The sequence below is a fragment of the Phyllobates terribilis genome, unplaced genomic scaffold (genome assembly GCF_046119375.1).
Source record: "Phyllobates terribilis strain yellow unplaced genomic scaffold, ASM4611937v1 Scaffold_2__4_contigs__length_985480577, whole genome shotgun sequence".
Taxonomy (NCBI): domain Eukaryota; kingdom Metazoa; phylum Chordata; class Amphibia; order Anura; family Dendrobatidae; genus Phyllobates; species Phyllobates terribilis.
In genome coordinates this window covers 538,300,779-538,327,151 of record NW_027362762.1, presented here as the reverse complement: position 1 = coordinate 538,327,151, position 26,373 = coordinate 538,300,779, and the positions used below count along the sequence as shown (strand labels likewise).

General features: G+C 41.3%; 1 protein-coding gene across 4 annotated transcripts in view; it reads right to left on the bottom strand.

Annotated features, from left to right (window-relative positions):
• Positions 1-26,373, bottom strand: part of PHACTR4 (phosphatase and actin regulator 4) — a 162,586-nt gene that overhangs the window by 70,247 nt on the left and 65,966 nt on the right. Inside the window, exon 1 of one of the 4 annotated variants that reach the window (XM_073666210.1) lies at positions 15,282-15,547. The exons of the other annotated variants lie outside the window; for them this stretch is intronic. Within the exon in view, the coding sequence (XP_073522311.1) occupies positions 15,282-15,327 (46 nt within the window). The 5' untranslated portion in view covers positions 15,328-15,547. Of the gene's footprint in view, positions 1-15,281; positions 15,548-26,373 lie in introns of those variants that run through there. 4 annotated transcript variants of the gene reach the window in all.

Below are 26,373 nucleotides of genomic sequence, written 5' to 3'. Positions count from 1 at the left end.
CTGGAAAACTCATTTCCACAATTTATAACTCATGATCGTTTCTACAAAACCCGGTTTTATTGGATGGAATTCAGAACGTTGTATGACTATCTGGCCTTTGTGGGGGACAACTGAACTGTGTCTTTTGGGTCTCATCTAGGAACACTTTTCCATGCTATCGTACCTCCTTTACCCCATCACCCCCCTCCTCTTGCATCCCTCTCTTTTCTTTGTACTGTTCTTTTCGGCTTTTCTCTTCTTTCCTTACGTTTATGTCTGGTCTGTTACAACCAGCTTTAGCAATTTTGGCTATGTATTTCCATATCCTGGGTTTTTTAATGATCAAATGGTGCTTTTTGCATCCTGTATAACCCTCAGGACTTGCGTAAACGGTATAGTTACGACTGATATTTCTATTTCCTAATAATTGTTTGTTTCTTTGTATATATCTCGGCACGGTTAGTGCCTTAAGAATATATGTTGTTTTTCTCTATATATTCAATAAATAAAGTTCATAAAAAAAAAAAAACGAAGAAATGGCTCCAATAAAAGAAGAGCCATTATCTTCACCAACCTCTGTTCCCTATCTAACCTCTAGCTCAGCTCTCCCTCTTTCTGACCACAACCTACTTACATTCTCTGCCTTTTCCTCTCCAGGTGCTCAAGCCCCACTCCACAAACTTGCACACCCTCGCAGAAATCTCAAACACCTTGACCTACACTCACTCTCTGAATCCCTTCTCCCTCTCACAGGCATAAGTTCATTACACGATGCAAATGCTGCTGCCACTTTATATAACACCACAACAGCTGCAGTTCTCAATTCGGTCGCCCCCCTCACACATACCACAGTTCGCCCACTCAACCGGCAACCCTGGCACACCAACCTGACTAAAGAACTGCGAAGGGCCTCCTGGGTTGCTGAAAATGGAAAAAAGCCCACTCCAACGAGCACTTCATCGTATTCAAACAGTCCCACACTACCTTCAAGTCCACACTTACAGCAGTAAAACAAACATACTTCTCATCTCTCATATCCTCCCTGTCTCCCAAGCCTAAACAGCTATTCAACACTTTCATTTCTCTCCTCCATCCCCCAGCGCCTCATCTCAGCCGAAGAGTTTGCCACATTCTTCAAGCAGAAGATTGATAACATCAGACAAAGCTTTTGTCTAAAGTCCCCACAGCCCCTCCTCACACCTACTCAATCCTCCTCCAAAAGCAGCTTCTCCACCATTACAGAAGATCAACTCTCCTCTTTACTCTCCAAATCACACCTCACCACCTGCGAACTTGACCCAATCCCGTCCCACCTCATCCCTAACCTTACCACTATCCTCATCCTAACCCACCTTTTCAACCTGTCACTAACAACTGGCATCTTCCCCTCATGCTTCAAACATGCCTCAAATCACACCCATACTCAAAAAGCCATCCCTTGACCCATCCTCTCTGTCTAGCTATCCCCCCATATCACTTCTTCCCTATGCCTCAAAACTAACGGAACAACATGTCCATTCTGAACTGACTTCCCACCTCTCCTCCTGCTCACTGTTTGACCTCCTACAATCTGGCTTCCGACCGCACTACTCCACTGAAACTGCCCTGACTAAAGTCACCAACGACCTACTTACTGCCAAATCCAAGCGACACTACTCCGTCCTCCTCCTTCTGGACCTGTCATCTGCCTTAGTCGACCATTCCCTCTTACTACCGACTCATCTCTTGGCATCACGGACTTGGCCTTATCTTGGATCTCTTCATACCTGACAGGATATTCAGTGTCTCCCACTCACACACCATCTCCTCATCTCGCCCCCTGTCGGCGTCCCCCAGGGTTCAGTCCTAGGACCCCTGCTCTTCTCCATCTACAACTTCAGCATGGGACAGCTCATAGAGTCCCATGGCTTGCAGAATCACCTCTATGCTGATGACACACAGATCTACCTCTCTGGACCTGATATCTCTTACCTACTAACCAAAATCCCTCAACGTCTGTCTGCTATTTCATCCTTCTTCTCTGACAGATTTCTAAAACTTAACATGGACTAAACCGAATTCATCATCTTTCCACCGTCTCACTCAACCCCCCCGACCTATCCATCAAAGTCAACGGTTGCCCACTCTCCCCAGTCCCGCAAGCCCGCAGCCTCGGGGTAACCCTGGACTCTAACCTCTCCTTTAAACCACATATCCAAGCCCTTTCCAGTTCCTGCCGACCCCAACTCAAAAATATCTCCCGGATCTGCACATTCCTCAACCACGAATCTGCAAAAACACTAGTGCACGCCCTCATCATCTACCGCCTCAACTACTGCAAAATCTTGATCTGTGGCCTCCCTTCTGCCACTCTCGCACCCCTCCAATCTATCCTAAACTCTGCTGCCCGACTAATCCACCTGTCCCCCCGCTATTCCCCAGCCTCTCCTCTAAGTCAATCCCTTCACTGGCTCCCCATTGCCCAGAGACTCCAGTTCAAAACATTAACCACTGTATACAAAGCCATCCACAACCTGTCTCCCCATATGTCTGTGACCTAGTCTCCCGATACATACCTGCACGCAACCTCCGATCCTCACAAGATCTCCTTCTCTACTCCCCTCCTATCTCCTCTTCCCACAACCGTATACAAGATTTCTCCCGTGCATCCCCCCTACTCTGGAACTCTCTACCCCAACACATCAGACTGTCGCCTACCGTGGAAACCTTCAAAAGGAACCTGAAGACCCACCTCTCCTGACAAGCCTACAACCTGCAGTAACCCTTGCTCCACCATTCGTTGCACGACCAGCTCTACCCTCACTTACTGTATCCTCCCATATCCCCAAAGCATAAAAATTGATATGTGACTAAAAACAGAAAATTTGATACATCAAACTGACATGTGCAGAGTCCCATGTCAGCATCTTACCCATCTTTAAAAAAAAAAACACGGTGTCTTCATTTCTGATGACTTCATAAATTGTCAAGGAACATGGAAATCTAGTTTTTAGGGGTCAATTCTCTAGTGCCTTTGATAGGCCAATATACTACAAACCCCAAATATAGCAACATATTTTAGTAAGGACATTCCTTATAGTATTCAAAATAGTATTTAAAGAAGTTTGTTAACCCTTAAAGCTTCAAAGAACAAAAAAAAAATTGGATTGGCACAAAATTTTTCATTTTCACAAGAAGTAATTAGAGAATAAACTCCCCACGAATTTGTTGCCCAATTTCTTCCAAGTATGGTACAGCTTGGACAAAAAGGACCACCACTGACTTGGCTTTTGTGGTGAAAATTTTGCTAGATTGGTTTTCATTCTCCACATCACATTTGCACAGCCCCTAAGGCAGGGATGTCAAACTCAAAACACACAGAGGGCCAAAATAAAAAACTTGCCCAAAGCCGCATGCCAATCAGAATACAGGATAATCAGCCCCACAAAGTCCTCCAAACAGTATAATGGGCCCACATAGCTTTCCAAACAGTATAATGGCCCCACATAGGGGTGGTGGCTCTGGTGTTGTGGGCCAAATATAATCACCCTGCGGGACAGATATGGCCCACGTGCCAGATTTGCCTCGTGTGCCCTAAGGTATTGGTAGAGAAAACCCCCAGAAATGACTTTCACTACACAATTTAAGGCAATCTAAGGGTGTAGTGAAATTATTTATCCCACAGGCGTTTTAGATATTTCTTTACCATTGGCTTATGAAAATGAAAGATTGCGATTGTTACAATATTAAAACAGATTTAGCGCAAAAAAAAAAAAAAAGAAATCAACATTTCTACAAATGGTAAAAAAAATAAAATAATAATAATACTCAAGTTTCCCCAGAGTTAGACAGTTCCCTAGATTTAAACCAGTGTTTAGGGAGGAATGGTTTCCATATTGCATTTGCAGAGTCCTTATGGAATTAGCACAGAATAACCCCCCCTATAAGTGACCCAGTTTTGGAAACTATACCTATCAAGGTATTTAGCAAGGGATGGAGTTGCCATTTTATCCCCAAAAGGATCTTCAATAATATCACATACAGCAGATGGCAAGAATTGAAAATTACAATTTGTTCCCCATAAGAATGAATTTGGTTTTTTTATTTCCTGACTGACATGAACTATATTTTGTGGGTTAGTGTGATTAACAAGATACCAAATGTATATGGTGTTACATTGTTTGTTGTTATCCGGTACCTATATTGATGGCCTATCCTTAGAATAGGTCATTGATACCTGATTGTGCCGATGTGACAGCCGGCACCACCTGCTGTTACCGATGTGGTAGGTGGCTGGATGTGCTGAATATTCGAACCAATAGGTGTTGCATGAGCAGTACCGGGCCGCGGCCAATATTTCGTTGACAGAGCTGCATAACTCAGCACATCTGGCCACGGCCGACACTGGAGAACAGCTGATAGGCAGGGGTGGCGGGTGACACACAAAGTGATGAAATATGGAGGACATCCTAATCATAGGCCATCAATATAAAAGTCTCAGACAACCCCACTGTTTTTATCGACGGAGCTGTGTGATGGCTTATTTTTTGCATAATGAACTATAGTATTTATTGGTATTTTGGGATTTATGAGACTATTTGAGTGATTTTTTTAATTTATTCTTTTAAGTGACATGATCATAAAAGAAATGTTGGTGTTTTTTATTGCTTTTGCTGGATGAGACAAATGGTGTGCTCACTTTATAGTTTGGATTGTTATGGTTTCTGTTTTTTTTATGGCTTTCAATAGAAGAGTTAAGAGTCAGTTTATAGTTCAGGTTGCTTTAGATGTGGTAATGAAAAATGTGTCTTTTTTTTTCTTGAACAAGGCTTTTTTCATACTTTTTTTTACATTCTTCCTTTCTTATGACTTTGTTGGTGTGATATCCCCCTATCCTTGTGTAAAGATGTGTGTATCACACATCACCCTCCTATCCCTGCAGCAGGGTATGTTATGAGGTCTTCAAATTATGATCATCTTTCTGATTTTTGCCACTGTGTAAACCCCCCCCTCCAAAAAAAACAAACCCCAACAAAAAAAAACCAAACGTTGCTTACTTAGATGGTCCAGTGTCTGACTTTAGCTGCAGCCCCTAGTATTTGTTGACATGCTGCAATAGTGACTGTGCTACTACAACACAGGGGACCGCTGCAGCTAATCCCTGGGCTGAGCAATTGAGAAAACCTATGTTCTTACTGCACTAGAGGCATATGTTCAGCATACATATGGTGTCTGCCACAGAATACGTGAGATGTTTGGAGGGCAAGGAAGCTCTATTCAGTTACATGAATCTGCTAGCATTTTTTGTCGGATCCAGATGTGTTGAAAAACCAAGTCAACCATGTTTCAAAAAAAAAAAAAAATAGAGGAAATAGCCTATAATCCAAAAAGTAATTCCAGTATAGATAAGAGAACACAGAAAAGTTTAATATATGACGTTACTCCAATTTAATAAAAAAATCTGAGAAATTAATATATACATACAATAAATATTTAATATTTGGGGTCTGAGGTGGGAGGTTGATGTGGTGACAGTTTATTTTGGGTATGTCTGATTATAATGTATCTTTATTTTTTCACAACTGATTTTATTTATTGTGCATTACATTGCACCAAATCTCTATTTATCCAACTGGCAGAATTGCATTGTAATTAAGTTTGTATATATATACATACATACATACATACATATTACACATACACACTCCTGACATCATTATTGGCACCCATGAAGTTTAAGTACATAATGTGGAATATCTCCTGAAAAACATGAATCAAGTGAAACAGTTTTTTTATATAGAGAACTTGTGTTAAATACAAAAGAGTAAATGATAAACAATAATTTAAAACCAAAAACAATGGGAGAAAAAAATAGAAAAACCTAAAGCTTGCTGTGTCACTGGTATTGGCATTCTTTAATTTAGTATGGAAACATTTTGACTCACCTGTGGTAAATCACAAAAGAGATTCTCATGTGATTGTCGGTGCACATGTGACATGAATTAGCCAATGAATGAGGACTTCACTGTTTTAAAAAGCCACATTGTAGGCCCCGTTTCTTTGTCACAATGGTGAAGACAAAGGAACTGACTAAGGACATCAGAACTGTGTGTGTATTAGCAAACACAAGATTTCCAAAGGGTATAACGCCATCTCCAAAGACCTTGGTATACCAGTTTCAACAGGGCGCAATGTTATTAAGAAGTTTGCCAAGCATGGAAACATCAAGAACCTCCCTGAACGTGGGGGAAAGAAGAAAATTGACAAGAAATGTCTTCAAAGGTTGGTGCAAATGGTGAAAAAAACCACCACGTCAAACATCCAAAGACCTGAAGGCCAACCTGGAACAGTCTGGGGTCATGGTTCCAACAAGTACCGTACGCCACACACTAAACCAAGCAGAGCTTTATGGGCGAAGGCCAAGGAAGAAACCATTGCTGAAGAAAAGACATAAAAAGGAACGACTGATGTCTGCCAAAGAGTAACTTAACAAACCACAATCCTTCTGGGAAAATGTTCTGTGGAAAGATGAAACAAAAATAGAAAATAGAGCTTTTTGGCAATGCAAAGCAACAGTGTGTTTACAGACGGCGCAATGAAGCTTATAAAGAAATGACTACCTTATCAACAGTTAAGCATGGTGGAGGATCCATAATGCTGTGGGAATACATGCAAAAAGTCAAGTCAATAGTAGCCAGCTTACACAGATTGTACCAAGGAGAAACTACGATCATCTGCCAGGCATCCGCACGGAAATGAGGGAGGCACACCCTCCTGCAATCGCTTGGAACCAAAATAAATAAAGTCCAGCGGAGGAACCCTTATTCTAGGTCTAAACCTAGAAGACGACCTATACGGTTGAAACGCATAGTCTGTTCCTAGACAGCAGTGTCCTCTATACCGCCATAAAGTGCCCACTGTATGTACATACCTGGTCCGAAAAGGAATGATGTTCTTTTAAGGATTGTTGAATAAAAAGATTTTAAGAAAAATGCCAAAATAAGGGTTCCTCCGCTGGTCTTTATTTGTTTTGGTTCCAAGATAATACTGTGGGGTTGCTTTGCTACGTCTGATACTGGGGCCTTGACACTATCACAGGAATCATGAAATCAGAGAATTATCAAGAGATTTTAGAGCAAAATGTCCTACCCAGTGTAAGAAAACTTGGTTTGAGTTGAAGATCATGGGTCCTTCAGCAAAACAATGGACCCAAAGCACACATCCAAAAGTACACAGGAATGGTTGAAAAATAAAAAAATGGACAGTTTTAAAATGGCCAGCAATGAGTTCTGACCTCAATCCCATTAGAAAAACTTTGGGGTGAGCTGAAATCTTCCATTGGGAAAAATAACCCTGCAAACATTCAAGAGCTTGAACAAACTGCAAAGGAAAAGTAGGAGAAAATTCCAGCTGAGAAGTGCAAGAAGCTTATAGATGGCTACAAGAAACGTTTGGAGGCTGTCAGCAAAACCAAAGGGTGTGCAACCAAGTATTAATTAGTGGTGCTTTTATTGCTGCACATGCTGTTTATTCAGTTTCTTCTTTGCAATTGCAACATGGAAGTTGAAAAACAATATTATAGTGTTGTATTACTTTGGACCACGAATTTTAAAAAATCCTGAGGATATAACTCTGGCACATTTCCATTTATTTCTGAAGATATTGCAGTCTTTGAAAAAAATGAAAGAGTGCCAATAATGGTGACCAGTCCTGTATATAAATATAGAGATATACAGATGTGACTATACATACCTATTATTACTCCTTGGTAGTGTTCTGCCATCTGGTGGCTAACCTTTGTATTGTAATCTTATTTTCACTATTTTGTGTCTCTCATCAGCCTCCCATTGCTTTTATAGTTCCTTGTTGTTACTGTTAACTTTTACATTTCATTTTTATCACAAATGATTATGTATATATACACACACATTTGTCTGATTTTTTTATTAAATTGGATTAACACATACAGTACAGACCAAAAGTTTGGACACACCTTCTCATTTAAAGATTTTTCTGTATTTTCATGACTATGAAAATTGTACATTCACACTGAAGGCATTAAAACTATGAATTAACACATGTGGAATTATATACTTAACAAAAAAGTGTGAAACAACTGAAAATATGTCTTATATTCTAGGTTCTTCAAAGTAGCCACCTTTTGCTTTGATGACTGCTTTGCACACTCTTGGCATTCTCTTGATGAGCTTCAAGAGGTAGTCACCGGAAATGGTCTTCCAACAATCTTGAAGGAGTTCCCAGAGATGCTTAGAACTTGTTGGCCCTTTTGCCTTCACTCTGCGGTCCAGCTCACCCCAAACCATCTCGATTGGGTTCAGGTCTGGTGACTGTGGAGGCCAGGTCATCTGGCGTAGCATCCCATCACTCTCCTTCTTGGTTAAATAGCCTGGAGGTGTGTTTGGGGTCATTGTCCTGTTGAAAAAAAAATGATGGCCCAACTAAACGCAAACCGGATGGAATAGCATGCTGCTGCAAGATGCTGTGGTAGCCATGCTGGTTCAGTATGCCTTCAATTTTGAATAAATCCCCAACAGAGTCACCAGCAAAGCACCCCCACACCATCACACCTCCTCCTCCATGCTTCACGGTGGGAACCAGGCATGTAGAGTCCATCCGTTCACATTTTCTGCGTCGCACAAAGACACGGTGGTTGGAACCAAAGATTTCAAATTTGGACTCATCAGACCAAAGCACAGATCTCCACTGGTCTAATGTCCATTCCTTGTGTTCTTTAGCCCAAACTTGTCTCTTCTGCTTGTTGCCTGTCCTTAGCAGTGGTTTCCTAGCAGCTATTTTACCATGAAGGCCTGCTGCACAAAGTCTCCTCTTAACAGTTGTTGTAGAGATGTGTCTGCTGCTAGAACTCTGTGTGGCATTGACCTGGTCTCTAATCTGAGCTGCTGTTAACATGCGATTTCTGAGGCTGGTGAGTCAGATAAACTTATCCTCAGAAGCAGAGGTGACTCCTGGTCTTCCTTTCCTGGGGCGGTCCTCATGTGAGCCAGTTTCTTTGTAGCGCTTGATGGTTTTTGCAACTGCACTTGGGGACATTTTCAAAGTTTTCCCAATTTTTCGCACTGACTGACCTTCATTTCTTAAAGTAATGATGGCCACTCGTTTTTCTTTACTTGGCTGCTTTTTTCTTGCCATAATACAAATTCTAACAGTCTATTCAGTAGGACTATCAGCTGTGTATCCACCAGACTTCTGCACAACACAACTGATGGTCCCAACCCCATTTATAAGGCAAGAAATCCCACTTATTAAACCTGACAGGGCACACCTGTGAAGTGAAAACGATTTCCGGTGACTACCTCTTGAAGCTCATCAAGAGAATGCCAAGAGTGTGCAAAGAAGTCATCAAAGCAAAAGGTGGCTACTTTGAAGAACCTAGAATATAAGATATATTTTCAGTTGTTTCACACTTTTTTGTTAACTATATAATTCCACATGTGTTAATTCATAGTTTTGATGCCTTTAGTGTAAATGTACAATTTTCATAGTCATGAAAATACAGAAAAATCTTTAAATGAGAAGGTGTGTCCAAACTTTTGGTCTGTACTGTATATTAGGCTTCAATAAAGTATGACTGACTAGAATATACCAAAAGGACATATACACCAAACATCCAATTAGTGTGCACAGAACCCAATAAATAACCCGTACTTTAAACTCTACACATGTTTCCATTTCATTCATATTTACAGAGAACACCTTTGAAGCTACTATGCATAACTTATTTCAGTCTGACGGAAATGATCTTGAATGAGAGGTTTACAAATTTTGAGTAGCCCATAATAGAAAAACTACATTATACAAAATGTGTGTATGTGTAACAACATTTTTTTAATTACTCAAATGCATTTAAAAGGGAATCTGTCAGCAGGATTTCATCACCCCCCCCTCCCCACCCCCCAAAAAAATATTTATATGAGCATGTGGCTCTTTCAAAGGAAAGGCCAGCAATATCTTTACCTCTTGTGACATTCCATAGAAATCAGTGTTTGAATAGTTTTGCAACTAAGGCTGCAGATCAGAAGCCTCTGTTAACTCCAGCTCTATTCACCGCCCAGCACCACCTTCTCCTGCTTGACCAACAGCCTCTATTTTGTGTGAATTCAGGCAAAGGAGCTGTCAGTCAAGCAGGAGGTGGTGGCGGCGCTTCGAAGGTTATAGAGGTGGAGTGATGAAGGCTTCAGAACTATAGCCTCATTGGCATATTAATTCAAATGGTGATTACTCAGTGACTGAAAACAGACTGGCCATGGCAAACCATTGCTGGAGAGATACATGCATATATACAGTCATGGCCAAAAGTTTTGAGAATGACCCCAAAATTATATTTTCACATGATCTGCTGGCCTCTGGTTTTTATTAGTGTTTGTCTAATGTTTATATCACATACAGAAATATAATTGCAATCATATTATGAGTACCAATAGGTTATATTGACAGTTAGAATGAGTTAATGCAGCAAGTCAATATTTGCAGTGTTGCCCCTTCTTCTTCAAGACCTCTGTAATTCTCCCTGGCATGCTCTCAATCAACTTTTGGACCAAATCCTGACTGATAGCAGTCCATTCTTGCATAATCAATGCTTGCATTTTGCCAGAATTTGTTGGTTTTTGTTTGTCCACCCGTCTCTTGATGATTGACCACAAGTTCTCAATGGGATTAAGATCTGGGGAGTTTCCAGGCCATGGACCATTTAGTTATCACCTTTGCTTTATGGCAAGGTGCTCCATCATGCTGGAAAAGGCATTGTTGGGTGCCAAACTGCTTTTGGACGGTTGGGAGAAGTTGCTCTTGGAGGACATTCTGGTACCATTCTTTATTCATGGCTGTGTTTTTAGGCAAGACTGTGAGTGAGCCGATTCCCTTGGCTGAGAAGCAACCCCACACATGAATGGTTTCAGGATGCTTTACAGTTGGCATGAGACAAGACTGGTGGTAGCGCTCACCTCTTCTTCTCCGAATAAGCTGTTTTCCAGATGTCCCAAACAATCGAAAAGGGGATTCATCAGAGAAAATGACGTTGCCCCAGTCCTCAGCAGTCCACTCCCTGTACCTTTTGCAGAATATCTGTCGGTCCCTGATGTTTTTTCTGGAGAGAAGTGGCTTCTTTGCTGCCCTCCTTGAAACCAGCCCTTGCTCAAAGAGTCTCCGCCTCACAGTGCGTGCAGAAGCACTCACACCAGCCTGCTGCCATTCCTGAGCAAGCTCGGCACTGCTGGTAGTCCGATCCCGCAGCTGAAACAGTTTTAAGATACGGTCCTGGCGCTTGCTGGTCTTTCTTGGGCGCCCTGGAGCCTTTTTGACAACAATGGAAGCTCTCTCCTTGAAGTTCTTGATGATGCGATAGATTGTTGACTGAGGTGCAATCTTTGTAGCTGCGATACTCTTCCCTGTTAGGCCATTTTTGTGCAGTGCAATGATGGCTGCACGTGTTTCTTTAGAGATAACCATGGTTAACTGAAGAGAAACAATGATACCAAGAACCAGCCTCCTTTTAAAGTGTCCAGTGATGTCATTCTTACTTAATCATGACAGATTGATCGCCAGCCCTGTCCTCATCAACACCCACACCTGTGTTAATGGATCAATTACTAAAATGATGTTAGCTGCTCCTTTTAAGGCAGGACTGCAATGATGTTGAAATGTGTTTTGGGGGTTAAAGCTCATTTTCTGGGCAAATATTGACTTTGCATGTACAGTAATTGCTGTTAAGCTGATCACTCTTTGACATTCAGGAGTATATGCAAATTGCCATTACAAAAAATGAAGCAGTAAACTTTGGAAAAATTACTATTTGTCTCATTCTCAATACTTTTGGCCATGACTGTATACCATAAGTAGTTGTTGAGTGTGAAATTCTGCTGACAGATTACCTTAAAATAAAAGTTTTTGTGTCCTATGGTAAAATTTCATAGGTCTACCTTCTACCTTAAAAACGAATTCCATCAAGTTCAACCTACTGACTAACATGTTAATTCAGAGGAAGGCAAAAACTCCATGAGGCAGATGGGTCATTCCATGTCAAGTGAACCAATGAATATTACCACTATATTTTTAATTCTTTTGAGAATTTGTTCTTTGGTAATACTGTTAGAAGATGCAAAATGTGAAGAAAGACAAATTCTATCAATTTTAGTTTTTTTTTAAATAAATTTTCAAAGTTGTGAAAAAAATGTGAATTTCTGTGTTGCATGCCTTTACGTTTCTCCTCATAACTCAGGCAAAAAACAAGATCGGGAAATGGGATAGACACCATTCAACTCAGAGCAGTACAGGCTTTTAACAGATATGTCACAAGAGTATCTTTAGTTATTATTTTACCCATGCAGAATCAAATGCAAAATTTCAAAATGCATTTCTGAAAAATCAATATGATATTAAAATTTGCAAAAAAATCACATGCGCCTCCTATGCTCCTAGCCACATCTGTACCAAAATTCAAGTTGGCCTCTTAATGGGATCGTACCTATAAAACAAATAGCAACACCCCCCCCCCCCCCCGTAAACAGTGTTAATGCGAAAATCTTGAATTGAGATCTGTTCAGCTTGTGGTCTAAAAGTGTAGGGTCTGTGTTTTCCACATAAAAAAAGATTTTTTTTAGATATTGGGAGGGTGGAGGGATGCTTCAGCTGCATCTTCACACGACGAACAGCTGACTGGACCGTGCGATGAGCTTTATAAGCACCAAATCCTCCTGCTCAGACTGCTCTCCACCAATCCACTCGCATCTCCCAGATCTACCCAGTAATGGAGACAACCTGAGCAGATTCTAGAAAGGTGCGTACCCCCAGCACACCCCAGAAGGGGTGCGGAATACAGCAAGAATTACAGTAAAAAAGGAACAAACGAATAAATACCTCAAGGGGAAAAATTAAGGGGTTAATACTGACAGAAGATAAGTATTTTAAAAGCGAGAGAGGCAAAGGAGAACCCATTAAAGAGACTCAGCAATTCCACTCTCTCATCCCATGGAGTGAAACCGAAATAGAAACAAGGATTTTTTCATTCAGCAATGACAGTGAAGTCCATGAAGTGATTGAAGATGGCAGAAGATTGGCAATGGATGAGAAAACTGGTTATGTGACTTGTGAATATTTTCGGCACTGGTGGCTAGTGGACTTTCCAAAGATTATGCTAATGAAGAAGTACAAGTGACCTTTTTTGCACCTTCTGGGCCATCACCGCCCTTTGTGTATCCAAAAAAAACAGACATAATAAAAGTTAACAAAAATCAGATCTAACTCAGGTGGACCCAAACCCCTTAACAGCCGTACATACTGACACAAAAGGAAATGGCCATCGTTAGTAAGAGATTGTGGACAAGATTAAATCTAGCCCAGTAGAAGGGACAAACTGATGAAAAAAGTCCAGTTTAAAACTTAGTATTAATTGTTCAGATTAGTTCATTTTCTTTTATTTTAAAGCTTGATGATTTAACTACTATACTCAACTTGAAAAAGGACATGTCTAGTGTCATAATAATAAAAAAAAATTGATACATGTATATTTAAATATTTAATATTGCTGCTTTTACTTTAGTATTAAACATATGGATTAGGATGAGACTGTATTTAGAAAATCACACTTAAAAATGTGATCCCAAGGAGAGCCCAACTTGAATCTTTGTACAAATGTAACCAAGAACTCAAGTAACACATATGCCTTTTTTGAAAATTTTATAACTTATTGTTTTTTCAAAATTGCGCATCAAAATTTTGAATTTGACTCCTCAAAAACATAATATCAACAAACATAATCTTTTGACATATCCAATTAAAGCTGGTACTGTTCTAAACAAAAAGGTGCCTCTCCCTTCTCTATCTTATTTCTAACCCGAGATGTGATAAAAAATTTAACATCATACAAGCCCAAAATTCAGACTTTCAAAACTTTAGAAATCTATAAAAAAATAACTAATGAAGATAAAAATGCTATACTTTTTTTTTGTAATTTCACTTAAAAAAAAAAATCAAAGAAAAAAAAATCGGAAGATATCGGGTAAAAAAAATATTCAGATTTGGATCACTTGACATAGAATGACCCAGATGCTAATTGCCCCAGATTAGGGGCAAAAATCCTTCCCAACTCCATATGGCAATCAGACTAGTTCCCTGGGTCAAAGTCCCATCATAGAATTTAGTAGTAGCCATAATCTGTAACATTATATTTTCAAGAAAGGCATCCAGACCCTCCTTGTACTTTCGTAGTGAATCAACCATTACAACATCATATAGCAGAGAGTTGCATAGTCTCACTGAACTGAAAATGGGAATAACCATTTAATACTTGACGATTTGCATATCTTCACCAAGTTGATGCCACTACAAATAACTCCATCATATACTTGATAGTGCAATCTGGATAGCTGCCTTTGTGTGGAAGCCTGTCACAATCTCTTTCACAATGCAGGGAGTGTACAGCGCTTACTTAATTAAGGGATTTAACCCTACAATACCCAGGCAGAGGTAAATAATATTAATATGAATTCTGGAAAAGCAAGTAATTTCTGGGTGTAGAGCATGAGGCATGAGTATTGCACTGCAGATAACAGAGACAGGTGCTTATTAAACAGAACCATGAAAATAGAGAACTAGATGTCATATTGAATACCATCATGTAAACTGTATATATATATATATATTAAGCTTTTAGTTTATTATACAGATGTTTATATGTGACACAGTTGTGATTGCAGAGTGCTCCAATCACATTCTTACCGTAACATGGTCACATCTGAAGACAAAACAAAAAACCCCACTATCCATTGATGTAAAGCAAGACCTGTAAAGGGACATCAGGCTGTGATATGTGGGTAAAGATAGGGCATAAAAAGCGTAACGCCCAAGAACAAAGATGCAACATGCTGCAATCAATATGTATGTGTCAAGGTAGGGGATACAAACGTCGGATCCCCAAGGCTAGGTATTAGAGTAAAGGAATCAATACAATTTAGCTTGGCATACTCCAACTGGCAATAGCAATAAAGGATTGCGTTTCACAAGTTTCTCAAGACGGGAGTGAAACCTCAAGTGGAACGAGAAGTAAGCATCTCAGATGACTAATATATTAGAAAGGTCTACTAATTTACAATACGTTAAATAATGACATTAGGCAGAGGTCATAACATTATATATTTCAGCAATGAGTGCTAAATAATCCTAGAATTACATACCGCTCCCTTGGCACTAAACGATATGTCAGTGTATACAAGAGATACCATAACCACAGTCCCTTCAGCTATAAATCAGTAGCATTATTCTAGAAGAAAAACTACAATTCTACTCACCCTGCAAGGCTGGGATCACAGGCCGGGAAAAGAATGCTTGCCCCATTGATACCCCCTGTAGTGCCTACAAGGATACCTCTAGAGAGGAAGAGACCCTTGTAGTTTATTAAATGCCCCCTTAGGGCAAGGGGCACTCCGAACAAGCCTAGTGGGATTTTATACAGAGAAAAGCACTCAACCAAGACATACACACACACATACACTGGGAATATAATACCACTGCCGCCCTCTTAACTCTTTCCACACCCCTTGCCTGCAACAAACAGGATGAACAGGATCCCGGACGTAATTATCGTTTCTGTTGCATACAGAAGTGATACCAGCTAGATTGCCAGCAGAGATTCTACAATCTGAAGAAGGACGTCAATTCTATAAGACACCTGGGAAGTTGTTACAATTAAATAGAAGCATAACGCCTCGATCTGAAACCTGCATATACAGTATCACCAGTCATGTCACCGCCACTCCCCACAGTGCTTCACATTTCTCCTATTTCCTTTAACTCCTTAACCATGTTCTGCTCCTTATTCTATACAGCATTCTAGGTATAGCAGTTTCCCTGACCCCTTCATAGAATATACATAATTTTCATTTTCCAAATACTGCAGCAAATCCTAAAAACCTCATCCTATAAAGTGGACCCAAAGCACAGACAGCCCGGAGAACAACCTCCTTGCCATAAGCAACATGTACAAAGAATGCATCCACTTGGAGAAAGCTGTCAAACTTGTAACCTGTCTATATGCTATATAAAAACTACCTTCACACAACAGAAATAAAGCCTTACATTGAATAGGAATAGATTTTGGCAGCAGGAGAAACTGTGTGTGTGGGGGTTCCCAATGACTCAACAAGTGATTCAGTGGTTGCACCTCCCTCCCCTCCCTCCCAGAGAAAACATCCTTCATAGATGAGCCATTCTTTCTAAATACTACACCTTTCTTTCCCCTATAGGGAATACATACAATCTCATTCACACTATCACGTATATGAAACCTTTACATGCTCCTGATAGTAGAAAAGCTTAAAGGACCAAGGAGTCTATTTAGGTGCAATCTCAGTCCTATCCTGCACTGCTCCCTTGTGGACAGAACGGTGGAGAAAAGACCAGAATAAGTGAGAAGTGCAACGCCCATAACATAAGCACCCACAGCTAAAAGGAATAGAAATTGTAGGAAAAAAACCCTTTTAGGTGAATGGTTCCTGTTGACCAATAAGAAACAGGAACTGAGCGCATTTCTGGTTCTAAAATGCAAGAGTCTCTACAGGTTCAGGCTGGTCAAGGAATGTCCAAGCAGTGAACTTGTAACACAAACCTAAAAGATGCCTTTCATTAGAACAATCGCCTTTACATTAATCTACTAGCTAGCTTTAAACAACCAATGGCTGATTAAAGGGAACCTGAAAGCCGATACATGGTGCACATTGGTCAGGAAGCATGTATCAGACACTGGATGCATGATTTCAGCCAAGTATGTTTGACTCTGAAATACTACAGTTTCAGAAAACATAATTAAAAGCCTCAAGGAACCATACCGCTTTGGTGACTAGTCTAAGAGGCTATTCCAAAAGGGTGACAGGTCTCTCCCTAAGTGTATAGAGAAAAGAGTCGGTCAAGGAGAGCGAGACACGGAGAAGCTGGAGGTACTGGCCTCTTTGACTGGTCTCCTGTGCAGTCCCCAGATGGCTTTTAAATGCAGATTTTTCTCAAACGCCGCAGTGTTAGGCCGGGGACCCACTAGTGTATCACATCCCATGCGAGCATTGTATGCGAGATGCTAATGACACTCATCTCCTGCACTGCTGCGAGCGTGAGCCGAGTGTCAGTGCTCTGATCCTCTCGCATCAGAGGATTGCAGCACAGCTGAGGAGGAGACGGAGAAAATAATTCTCCATCTCCTCTGTTGCTGGCGGGAATCGCACTGCACTCAGATGATATCCGAGTGCAGTGTGAGGTTTCACACGCACCCACAGACGTACAAACGCTTCTGACTAAATTAGAATATCAACAAAGTTAATTTATTGCAGTTCTTCAATACAAAAAGTGAAACTCATATAGCGTCATTACAAACAGAGTGATCTATTTCAAATGTTTATTTCTGTTAATGTTGATGATTATGGCTTACAGCCAATGAAAACACAAAAGTCATTATCTCAGTAAATTAGAATACTTTATAACAACAGCTTGAAAAATGTTTTTAAAATCTGAAATGTTGGCCTACTGAAATGTATGTTCAGTAAATGCACTCAATACTTGGTCGGGGCCCCTCTGGGATCACTTACTGCAGCAATGCGGCGTGGAATGGAGGTGATCAGCCTATGGCACTGCTGAGGTTTTATGGAAGCCCAGGTTGCTTTGATAGCAGCCTTCAGCTCGTCTGCATTGTTGGGTCTGGTGTCTCTCATCTTCCTCTTGACAATACCCCATAGATTCTCTATGGGGTTACGAGAGACAGTGAGTGACAAATATCTCACAGCAGCTCCCAGCCAAGGAGCTGCTACAGGAAGACGCCCTGGAGATCCAAGCCATGCAGATTTCCCTTTGTGTCAGGCAATTATAATTCAATACCGAGTCATGGGAAAACCGCATGTCCTAGGTATTCATAACCTACATTTTCGAGATCCCAAGAGCATGGGGAATGACACCCTGGCTTCCAGCCTTGTCTAGTGAGTAGGGATGGGGAGATACCCGGCACAGTCCCTCGGAAACCCCTAGGGCCACTGTGTTTGGTCTCCATGCGTAGCAGTAGCCCGGCTGGATCCGATGATAACAGAACCGGCTCCCTTGGACGGCTCATTGAGGAAGTATAACTCATTTTAGTTTTTTGGAGTTTTTAGCTGAGGGAGGCCAGGGGTGGAGATTTAGGTACAGCCAGGGGGCAGTAAGGGGAGTGACCCAGAAATTTTAAAAGCTCCTGCAGCCCTAGCCAAGTGCTTTTTCTCTGGGGAGGTCGCGACGACACATCGTGTGAGGGAAGTCACAGAAAGGGACCCACAAGCCTCCCATGTGGCAGCCACATCCCCGCAAGCCAGGCCTTCCATCTGACTGGTAACTGACTTAATAACTGCTTATATCTTTTGTACCAGTACTATTGTGTTTGCATCTCCGACCATTGTGTATGTACAATCCTTATGTATATAGTGTATTGTCTAGTGTGCCCTTAAGGAGATTAAACATATCATTTAACCTTGGGCTGCTCTTTTATCTTGATCCACGAATTCTCACGTCCATTGTTCGGCTTATCCTCATGCTACTGGGGCTGGTTTCTGGCCCGATATAATTCCAGTTAACGGACCAGGGGACTTATATCTAAGAGAAACTGTGACCGAGTGTGGTGCCACGTCAGTGACTGAGTGGGCCACCTCTTCTCACTCCCGATGCCTTCCTGTACCCGTGTGGACGGGGGTGTCTGTGCAGAACTGTACCAATCTGACCTTACGCGTCCCCGAGGTGGTGAGGAATGTCACGTTAGTGCAAAGGGCAGATCCGTATCACGTGTTCCGTCTGACATAATTGTGACGTCAGGCGGGTGGCGAGGCGTGGATCCTTCACAAGTGGTGGCAGTGGAGGGATTCTGCGGGATCTCTCTGGTGCCATTCATCACAGTGGTGTTTTCAGAAATACTGCTGGTGCCACGAGCGTCACTGGAAATTGGTGCAGGAAGGAGGGGTCTTGGTTCACGGAGAACTGGGCCGACTTTGCTGTCGGCTACAGGCTCTATGGAAGGGACGGGCTGCACTTGGGGAAAAAAAATAGTCAGATGGATGGAGGAGCTTTTAAACTAGGACCTGGGGTGGGGGTGCGGGAGGGTAGTTGTGCTTATAAGGGGATAGATAAAGTACACAGAAAGAGTGGGACAGTAGGGGGTTAATGAGGATTTTGGGGGGGCTGGGATATGGAAGGAAAGTAGGGAGCCGAGTAGAAGTAACAAATGTGATAATAGTATTAAATGTCTGCTGGCAAATGCAAGAAGTCTCGCAAACAAAATGAATGAACTGGCTATTACGTCAGTCACAGAATACGATGTGGTGGGCATTACGGAAACCTGGCTGGATGAAAGCCATGACTGGGTGACAAATGTAGAGCTTTACACTACATTTAGAAAGGACAGAAAAGACAAAAAAGGTGGATGGGTGTGTATTTCCATAAAATCCAACTTAAAACCTGTGCTCAATGACGACATTGGGTGTGCTTTGACAATGTAGAGTCAGTATGGGTAAATGTACATGGGGATGGCAACAATGGAAAGCTGCTAATTGGAGTTTGCTACAAGCCACCTAATATAGCTGAATAGGTAGAGGATGGAATGCTGCAACAAATTAAAAAGGCATAAAATATTAAGAGGGTCCTAATTATGGGGGATTTTAACAATTCAAACATTCAAGGGGACATAGAATCTTCTAGTTGTGCTAAAAGCTGCAAGTTCTTATCCACAGTTCAGGACAATTACCTCTCTCTGCGGATAGATGAACCAACCAGGGGAGGTAATCTGCTGGATCTGGTTCTGTCAAATAGACCAGATACAATTTCAGATCTACATGTCAGGAAGCATCTAGGAAGCAGTGGCCATAATATGGCGAGTTTCAATGTAATTTTCAAACATTCCAAAGGGGAAATGCAAAAACCTGGATCTTTAGGAAAGCGGATTTTAACAAATTAATGGAAGAACTTAATCGAGTAGACTGGGAGCATGTCATGCTAACTGGGGATACCGAACAAAAATGGGCCATGTTTAAGGAAATGCTACTAGAATTCTGTAGAAAAAATATACCCTGGGGTAATAAAACGTCAAGGAATAAAAAGAAACCATTATGGATAAAGATCGTACAAAGTTTAAGGGCATTCAAAATCTTGAAGGTCGAGAATACAGAAATAGCATTTCAGGAGTATAAAGATCTAAATAAGAAATGTAACACAGAAATCAAACTAGCGAAGTTATCTACAGAGAAAAATCACCAGCGATATTAAAAATAAATCCCAATTTTTTTTTATAAATACATCAATGCCAAAACGAGAAAAACAGAAGGCATCGGCCCCTTAAAAGACGATAACAACAAGATCATTATAGAGGACAAAGAAAAGGCTGGGATATTAACCCCTTTCTGGCCCAAGGCGTACTAATACGTATCTGCGCTCTGGGACTTAAGAGCCTGATACGTATTAGTACGCCCTAGCTTTAATGTGGTCCCACGAATTAAGTCGCGGTGATCGCATTAAATTTTCGGCGCCATCTTACCTCAGGGTAGATGGCGCAGTCATCCCGGGGGGTTGTCACCGCCCCCATGATCACTGTGATTGGCTGTTCAATTGTTAACAGCCAATCCCAGCATCTCTCACTGTTTCCGGCAATCAGATTGCTGGAAACAGTGATGCGCAGCCAAGGATCTTTGCTCCTAAGAGCACCGATCCTAAGTTGTTGCTAAGTGACCCCAGCCCTCTCCCCAACCTGCTATGATCGGTGCGATCGCCGATCACATCGATCGTATCGATGATAGTGCGACCGCGTTGTGACAGAGCGGTGACCGACTTGTGACCTGCCTGTCACCACACCATAACCCCCTGTAACGTGTGCAGAGGCCCCAGACAGCTCTGATGATGACATTGATCGCTCCAATCAAAGTACCTGAACACAGGTGACCTCCCTGTGACGCTGCCCAGGCCCCAGCCATCTCTGATTGGTGCGATCAATGATGACAACTATCGCACCAATCAGAGTGCCGACCGGGAGGTGACCGGTCTGTGACTTGGCTGTCACCACCCTATGACCGCCCTGCAGATCCTCACAAGATACGTAGTGTCTAACCAACATGTTAGGTTTCTACGAGGCGATAAGTGCAAATCTGGATATTGGTAATGTGGCTGATGTGATTTATCTGGACTTTGCAAAGGCATCTGATACTGTACCACATAACAGCCTTATATTGAAGCTACAGAAACAAGGACTTGGGGAAACTATATGCAGATGGGTAAGGAATTGGCTAAATGACAGGAAATAAAGCAGGGGACTCAAACACACAGGGACCGCATGTGGCCCCCTCAGGCTGCTTCACGCGGCCCGCAGGCACCATCAACCCCTTAACGATCGCGGCCCGGTCCAGGAGCCGGACATTAGCGCTTTATTTCAGTGTTCTACCAATGCCAGCCGCGATTCTCAAGGGGTCTATGGCATCTGTGGCCCACATGTGCAGAAAGGATGCCGAAGGAACGGAGGACAGGTGAGAAGAATCTTTTTTTTTTTCTCTCTTTTATGTGTATGCGAAGAGCGGCACAGGGGACATGCCTACAATATGGGCACCTGGATGAGGACATGCCTACAATATGGACGATCTGGACATGACAACTGAATGTGCAAACACTTGTCAGATGATGTAGAGTAATGCACCGAGGAAGGAGTAATCCTACTGCTGCCTATACATTAAATGGGTGCATACTCGAGACTATAGAAGAGGAGAAGGACTTGGGTATTCTGGTTACAAGTAAGCTGGGCAGCAGTACTCAATGTCAAGTAGCAGCTGCAAAAACAGACAAGATTTTAGGATTTATAAATAGAGAGAAAATTCCGCGATCCCTATCGTATTGTTACCCCTTTATAAATCACTGGTGAGGCCACATCTGGAATATGGGATCCAGTTTTGGGCTCCATATTTTAAAAAGGATATTCAGAAGTTAGAGTCAATTAAAAGACGGACAACTAGATTAATACAAAGGATGGAAGGCCTCTCATATGATGAGAGGTTGGAAAAATTAAGCTCGTTTAGATTAGAAACAAAACACCTCAAAGGAGATCTCATTTACATGTATAAATATATGTGGTCAGTACAAAGTACTGGCACATGACTTATTCCTTCCAAAGACCATACTAAGGACCAAGGGGCACTCCTTATTGATGGAAGAAAGGAGATTCCAGCAGCTAAATAGAAAAAGGTTCTTTACAGTCAGAGCAGTCGGACTGTGGAATGCCCTATCACAAGAGGTAATAAAGGCAGACACTAACAGCTTTTAAAAACTTTTTCCTTGTTTCACTACTGCATCTAAATGAAAAAAATAAAAATAAAAACATAAAAGATGTGGAAAGACTAGCTAAAATACAGTTACATTGTTGAGATTTATGATGCACTGTAGCATCTGCCAGTGCTACAATAAATGTTCCCAGGCAAGTCAAATTTCCTTCATAAGATGAAGCCATAGTATGTAAAGGTGCCCTCCGCCAGCCTCATGGTCACACGCTTAATCATGTAACCTCCCAAGTTGCAAGTGATACATGCAATGTAGTCAGATGCCACAACTTCGGAAAAGAAACAGGTTCGGTTAGGGGGCACCTTCATATACACATTCTTGATTTTCTTCCTTAACAAATTTTAATAAACACATGTAAAAGCAAAACCTCAATGCACACACCACAATATGTATTGTCCACAAAACCATCTTGGATAGATTCCAACAATGTCAGCAGATCCACCAATTTTAATCTAATATGTATAAACAGTAAAGGGTTTGTCTCCTAGTCTATGTGATTAAAACAAAGTTTTACAGAATATGTATGTCAGAGCAGTAACACAGGTATACCTCAGCAGCAGGTGATCCTCGTGTCAAACCAACAGTTACTGTCCGCATGCCATATTAGGGAAGAAGGATGTCATTCAGGAAGGTGCCCTGCTCCGGAACCCCTCTCCATGAGCCAGAGCAGCTTACCTATGGGCAGACTAGAGAGCCATTGATGGCCAATTAATACAATATTTGTTTAACTAGCTGCCACCTTCACTTACAAAAATAAGGCGTTTGCAAAAGGTGTCAAGAGCTGGATCCACAGCAGCTCAAAATTAAAATGGGGTTTGTCCATTTTAACTGAATATCTCAAGCTTTGGAAGCACAATTATTTTTCCTAGAATATCATATTAGATATGACAATGTTTTACGCATGCAATTAACACATGTCCTAATATCTTGAGTTAACGCATGCCACTTCAAAAATGAATACTACCTCACAACCCTAAATTTTAGTTTTGCCGGAGTTAACAAAGAGCTATATGCTTGAAAGTTTTTTTTTAAATATTAATTTTATTTAAACATATATTTTAAAACCATTTTTGGGTCATTCCATGTCAAGTGATCCAAATCTGAATATTTTTTTTATTTTTAACACGATGTCTTCAGATTTTTTTAAGTGCTACTATTAGTGAATTACAAAAAAAAAGTTTTGCATTTTTATCTTCATTAGTTAATTTTTTATACAGGGTGGGCCATTTATATGGATACACCTAAATTAAATGGGAATGGTTGGTGATATCAGCTTCCTGTTTGTGGCACATTAATATATGGGAGAGGGAAAACTTATCCAGATGGGTGGTGACCATGCAGGCCATTTTGAAGTTGGCCATTTTGGATCCAACTTTATTTTTTTAAATGGGAAGAGGGTCATGTGACACATCAAACCTATTGAGAATCTCATAAGAAAACCAATGGTGTGCTTGGTTTTAATGTAACTTTATTCTTTCTGGAGTTTTTTACAAGTTTATGACCACTTATGAAATGTGTTCAAAGTGCTGCCCATTGTGTTGGATTGTCAATGCAACCCTCTTCTCCCACTCTTGACACACTGATTGCAACACCGCAGAAGAAATGCTAGCACAGGCTTCCAGTATCCGTTGTTTCAGATGCTGCACATCTCGTATCTTGATGGTATGGTGTGGTATATGGGGTACAAAGATAGTGGGGCCATTCTTCATCAATGGAAACCTCAATTCCACTGGATATCTGAAATTGCTACATGACGATGTGTTGCCCTCTTTTTGCACTGAAGATGGCACGTTCCTTGAGTTTTTCCAACAAGATGGTGCACCACCATATTATGGGTGTCAGGTCCGAGCATTCCTACATGAACAGTTTCCTGGAAAGTGGATTGGTCGTCGTGGGCCAGTTGAATGGCCACCAAGGTGTCCCGATCTGACCCCCTTAGACTTTTATCTTTGGGGTCATCTGAAGGCAATTGTCTATGCTGTGAAGATACGAGATGTGCAGCATCTGAAACAACAGATACTGGAAGCCTGTGCTAGCATTTCTTCTGCGGTGTTGCTATCAGTGTGTCAAGAGTGGGAGAAGAGTGTTGCATTGACAATCCAACACAATGGGCAGCACTTTGAACACATTTTATAAGTGGTCATAAACTTGTAAAAAACTCCAGAAAGAATAAAGTTACATTAAAACCAAGCACACCATTGTTTTCCTTATGAAATTCTCAATAAGTTTGATGTGTCACATGACACTCTTCCCATTGAAAAAAATAAAGTTGGATCCAAAATGGCCGACTTCAAAATGGCCACCATGGTCACCACCCATCTGGAAACGTTTTCCCCCTCCCATATACTAATGTGCCACAAACAGGAAGTTGATATCACCAACCATTCCCATTTAATTTAGGTGTATCCATATAAATGGCCCACCCTGTAGATTTCTAAAGCTTTGAAAAAATCTGAATTTTGGGCTTGTATGATGTTACATTTCTTTTATCATATCTCAGGTTAGAAATAAAATAAAGAGATGTGAGAGGCACCATTTTCTTTAGAATGGTACAGGCTTTAATTTGATGTGTTAAGATTGTTTGTTGATATTTTGTTTTTGAGTAGTCAAATTCAAAATTTTGAAAATTTTTCAAATAAGGCATATGTGTTACTTGAGTTCTTGGTTACATTGGTACAAAGATTCAAGTTGGGCTCTCCTTGGGATCATATTTTTAAGCGTGATTTTCTAAATACAGTCTCAGCGTAATCATATGTTTAATACTAAAGTAAAAGCAGCAATATTAACCCCTTCGCAACCTTGGGTTTTGTCGTTTTTGCTTTTTCGTTTTTTGCTCCCCTTGTTCCCAGAACCATAGCGTCTTTATTTTTTGGACAATATGGCCGTGTGAGGGCTTATTTTTTGCGGGACAAGTTGTACTTTTCAACGCCATTACTAGTTTTACCATATCGTGTACGGGAAAAAAATTCCAAGTGCGGTAAAATTGCAAAAAAAGTGCAATACCACAGTTGTTTTTTATTTATTTTTTTTTACCACGTTCACTGAATGCTAAAACTGACCTGCCATTCTTATTCTCCAGGTCATTACGAATTCGTAGACACCAAACATGCATAGGTTATTTTATATTTAAGTGGTGAAAAAAAATTCCAAAATTTGGTAAAAAAAAACAGCGCCATTTTCCGAGACCTGTAGCGTCTACATTTTTCGGGATCTGGGGCTGGGTGAGGTCTTATTTTTTGCGCGCCGGGCTGACGTTTTTATTGATAACATTTTGAGGTAGATCCGATGTTTTGATCGCCCGTTATTGCATTTTATTGCAATTTTGCGGCGACCAAAAAACGTAATTCTGGCGTTTAGAATTTTTTTCTCGTTACACCGTTTACCGATCGGATTAATAATTTTTTTTATATTGATAGATCGGGCGATTCTGAACGCGGCGGTACCAAATATGTGTATGTGGGTTGTTTTTTTAAAAATTTTATTTTGAATGGGGCGAAAGGGGGGTGATTTAAACTTTTATATTTTTTTTATATTGTTAAAAACATTTTTTTTTCACTTACTGCATGCTTCAATAGTCACCATAGGAGACTAGAAGCAGCAGTTGTCTGATCGTCTATGCTACATACAGGGGACGAGCAGATCCCCTGCATGCAGCAGAAATGGTCCTGTGCTATGAGCGCCGACCACTAGGTGGCGCTCATAGCGACGAGATCATGACAACCACAGGCGTCTGCTGCAGACCCTGGGCTGTCATGCACGCGATCACGTGACGGGGTCACCGGTGGGCGGGGCTTATGACGCGCAACCCGGAAGCGCGCGTTAAATGTCGCTGTCGGAGATTGACGGCGGCATTTAACATGTTAACAGCCGCGGGTGGATCGCGATTCCACCCGCGGCTGTTGCGGGCACATGTCAGCTGTAAGAATCAGCTGACATGTGCTCGGTTCAGTGAGGGCTCAGCGCAGCAGCCCTCACTGAACTGCAAACGGACAAGTTTGCTCTATTTTCTACTGTGTGGGACAGGTTTATTGAAAATTGTATTGCGTGTTACAAACCTGGCCCATACATAACGGT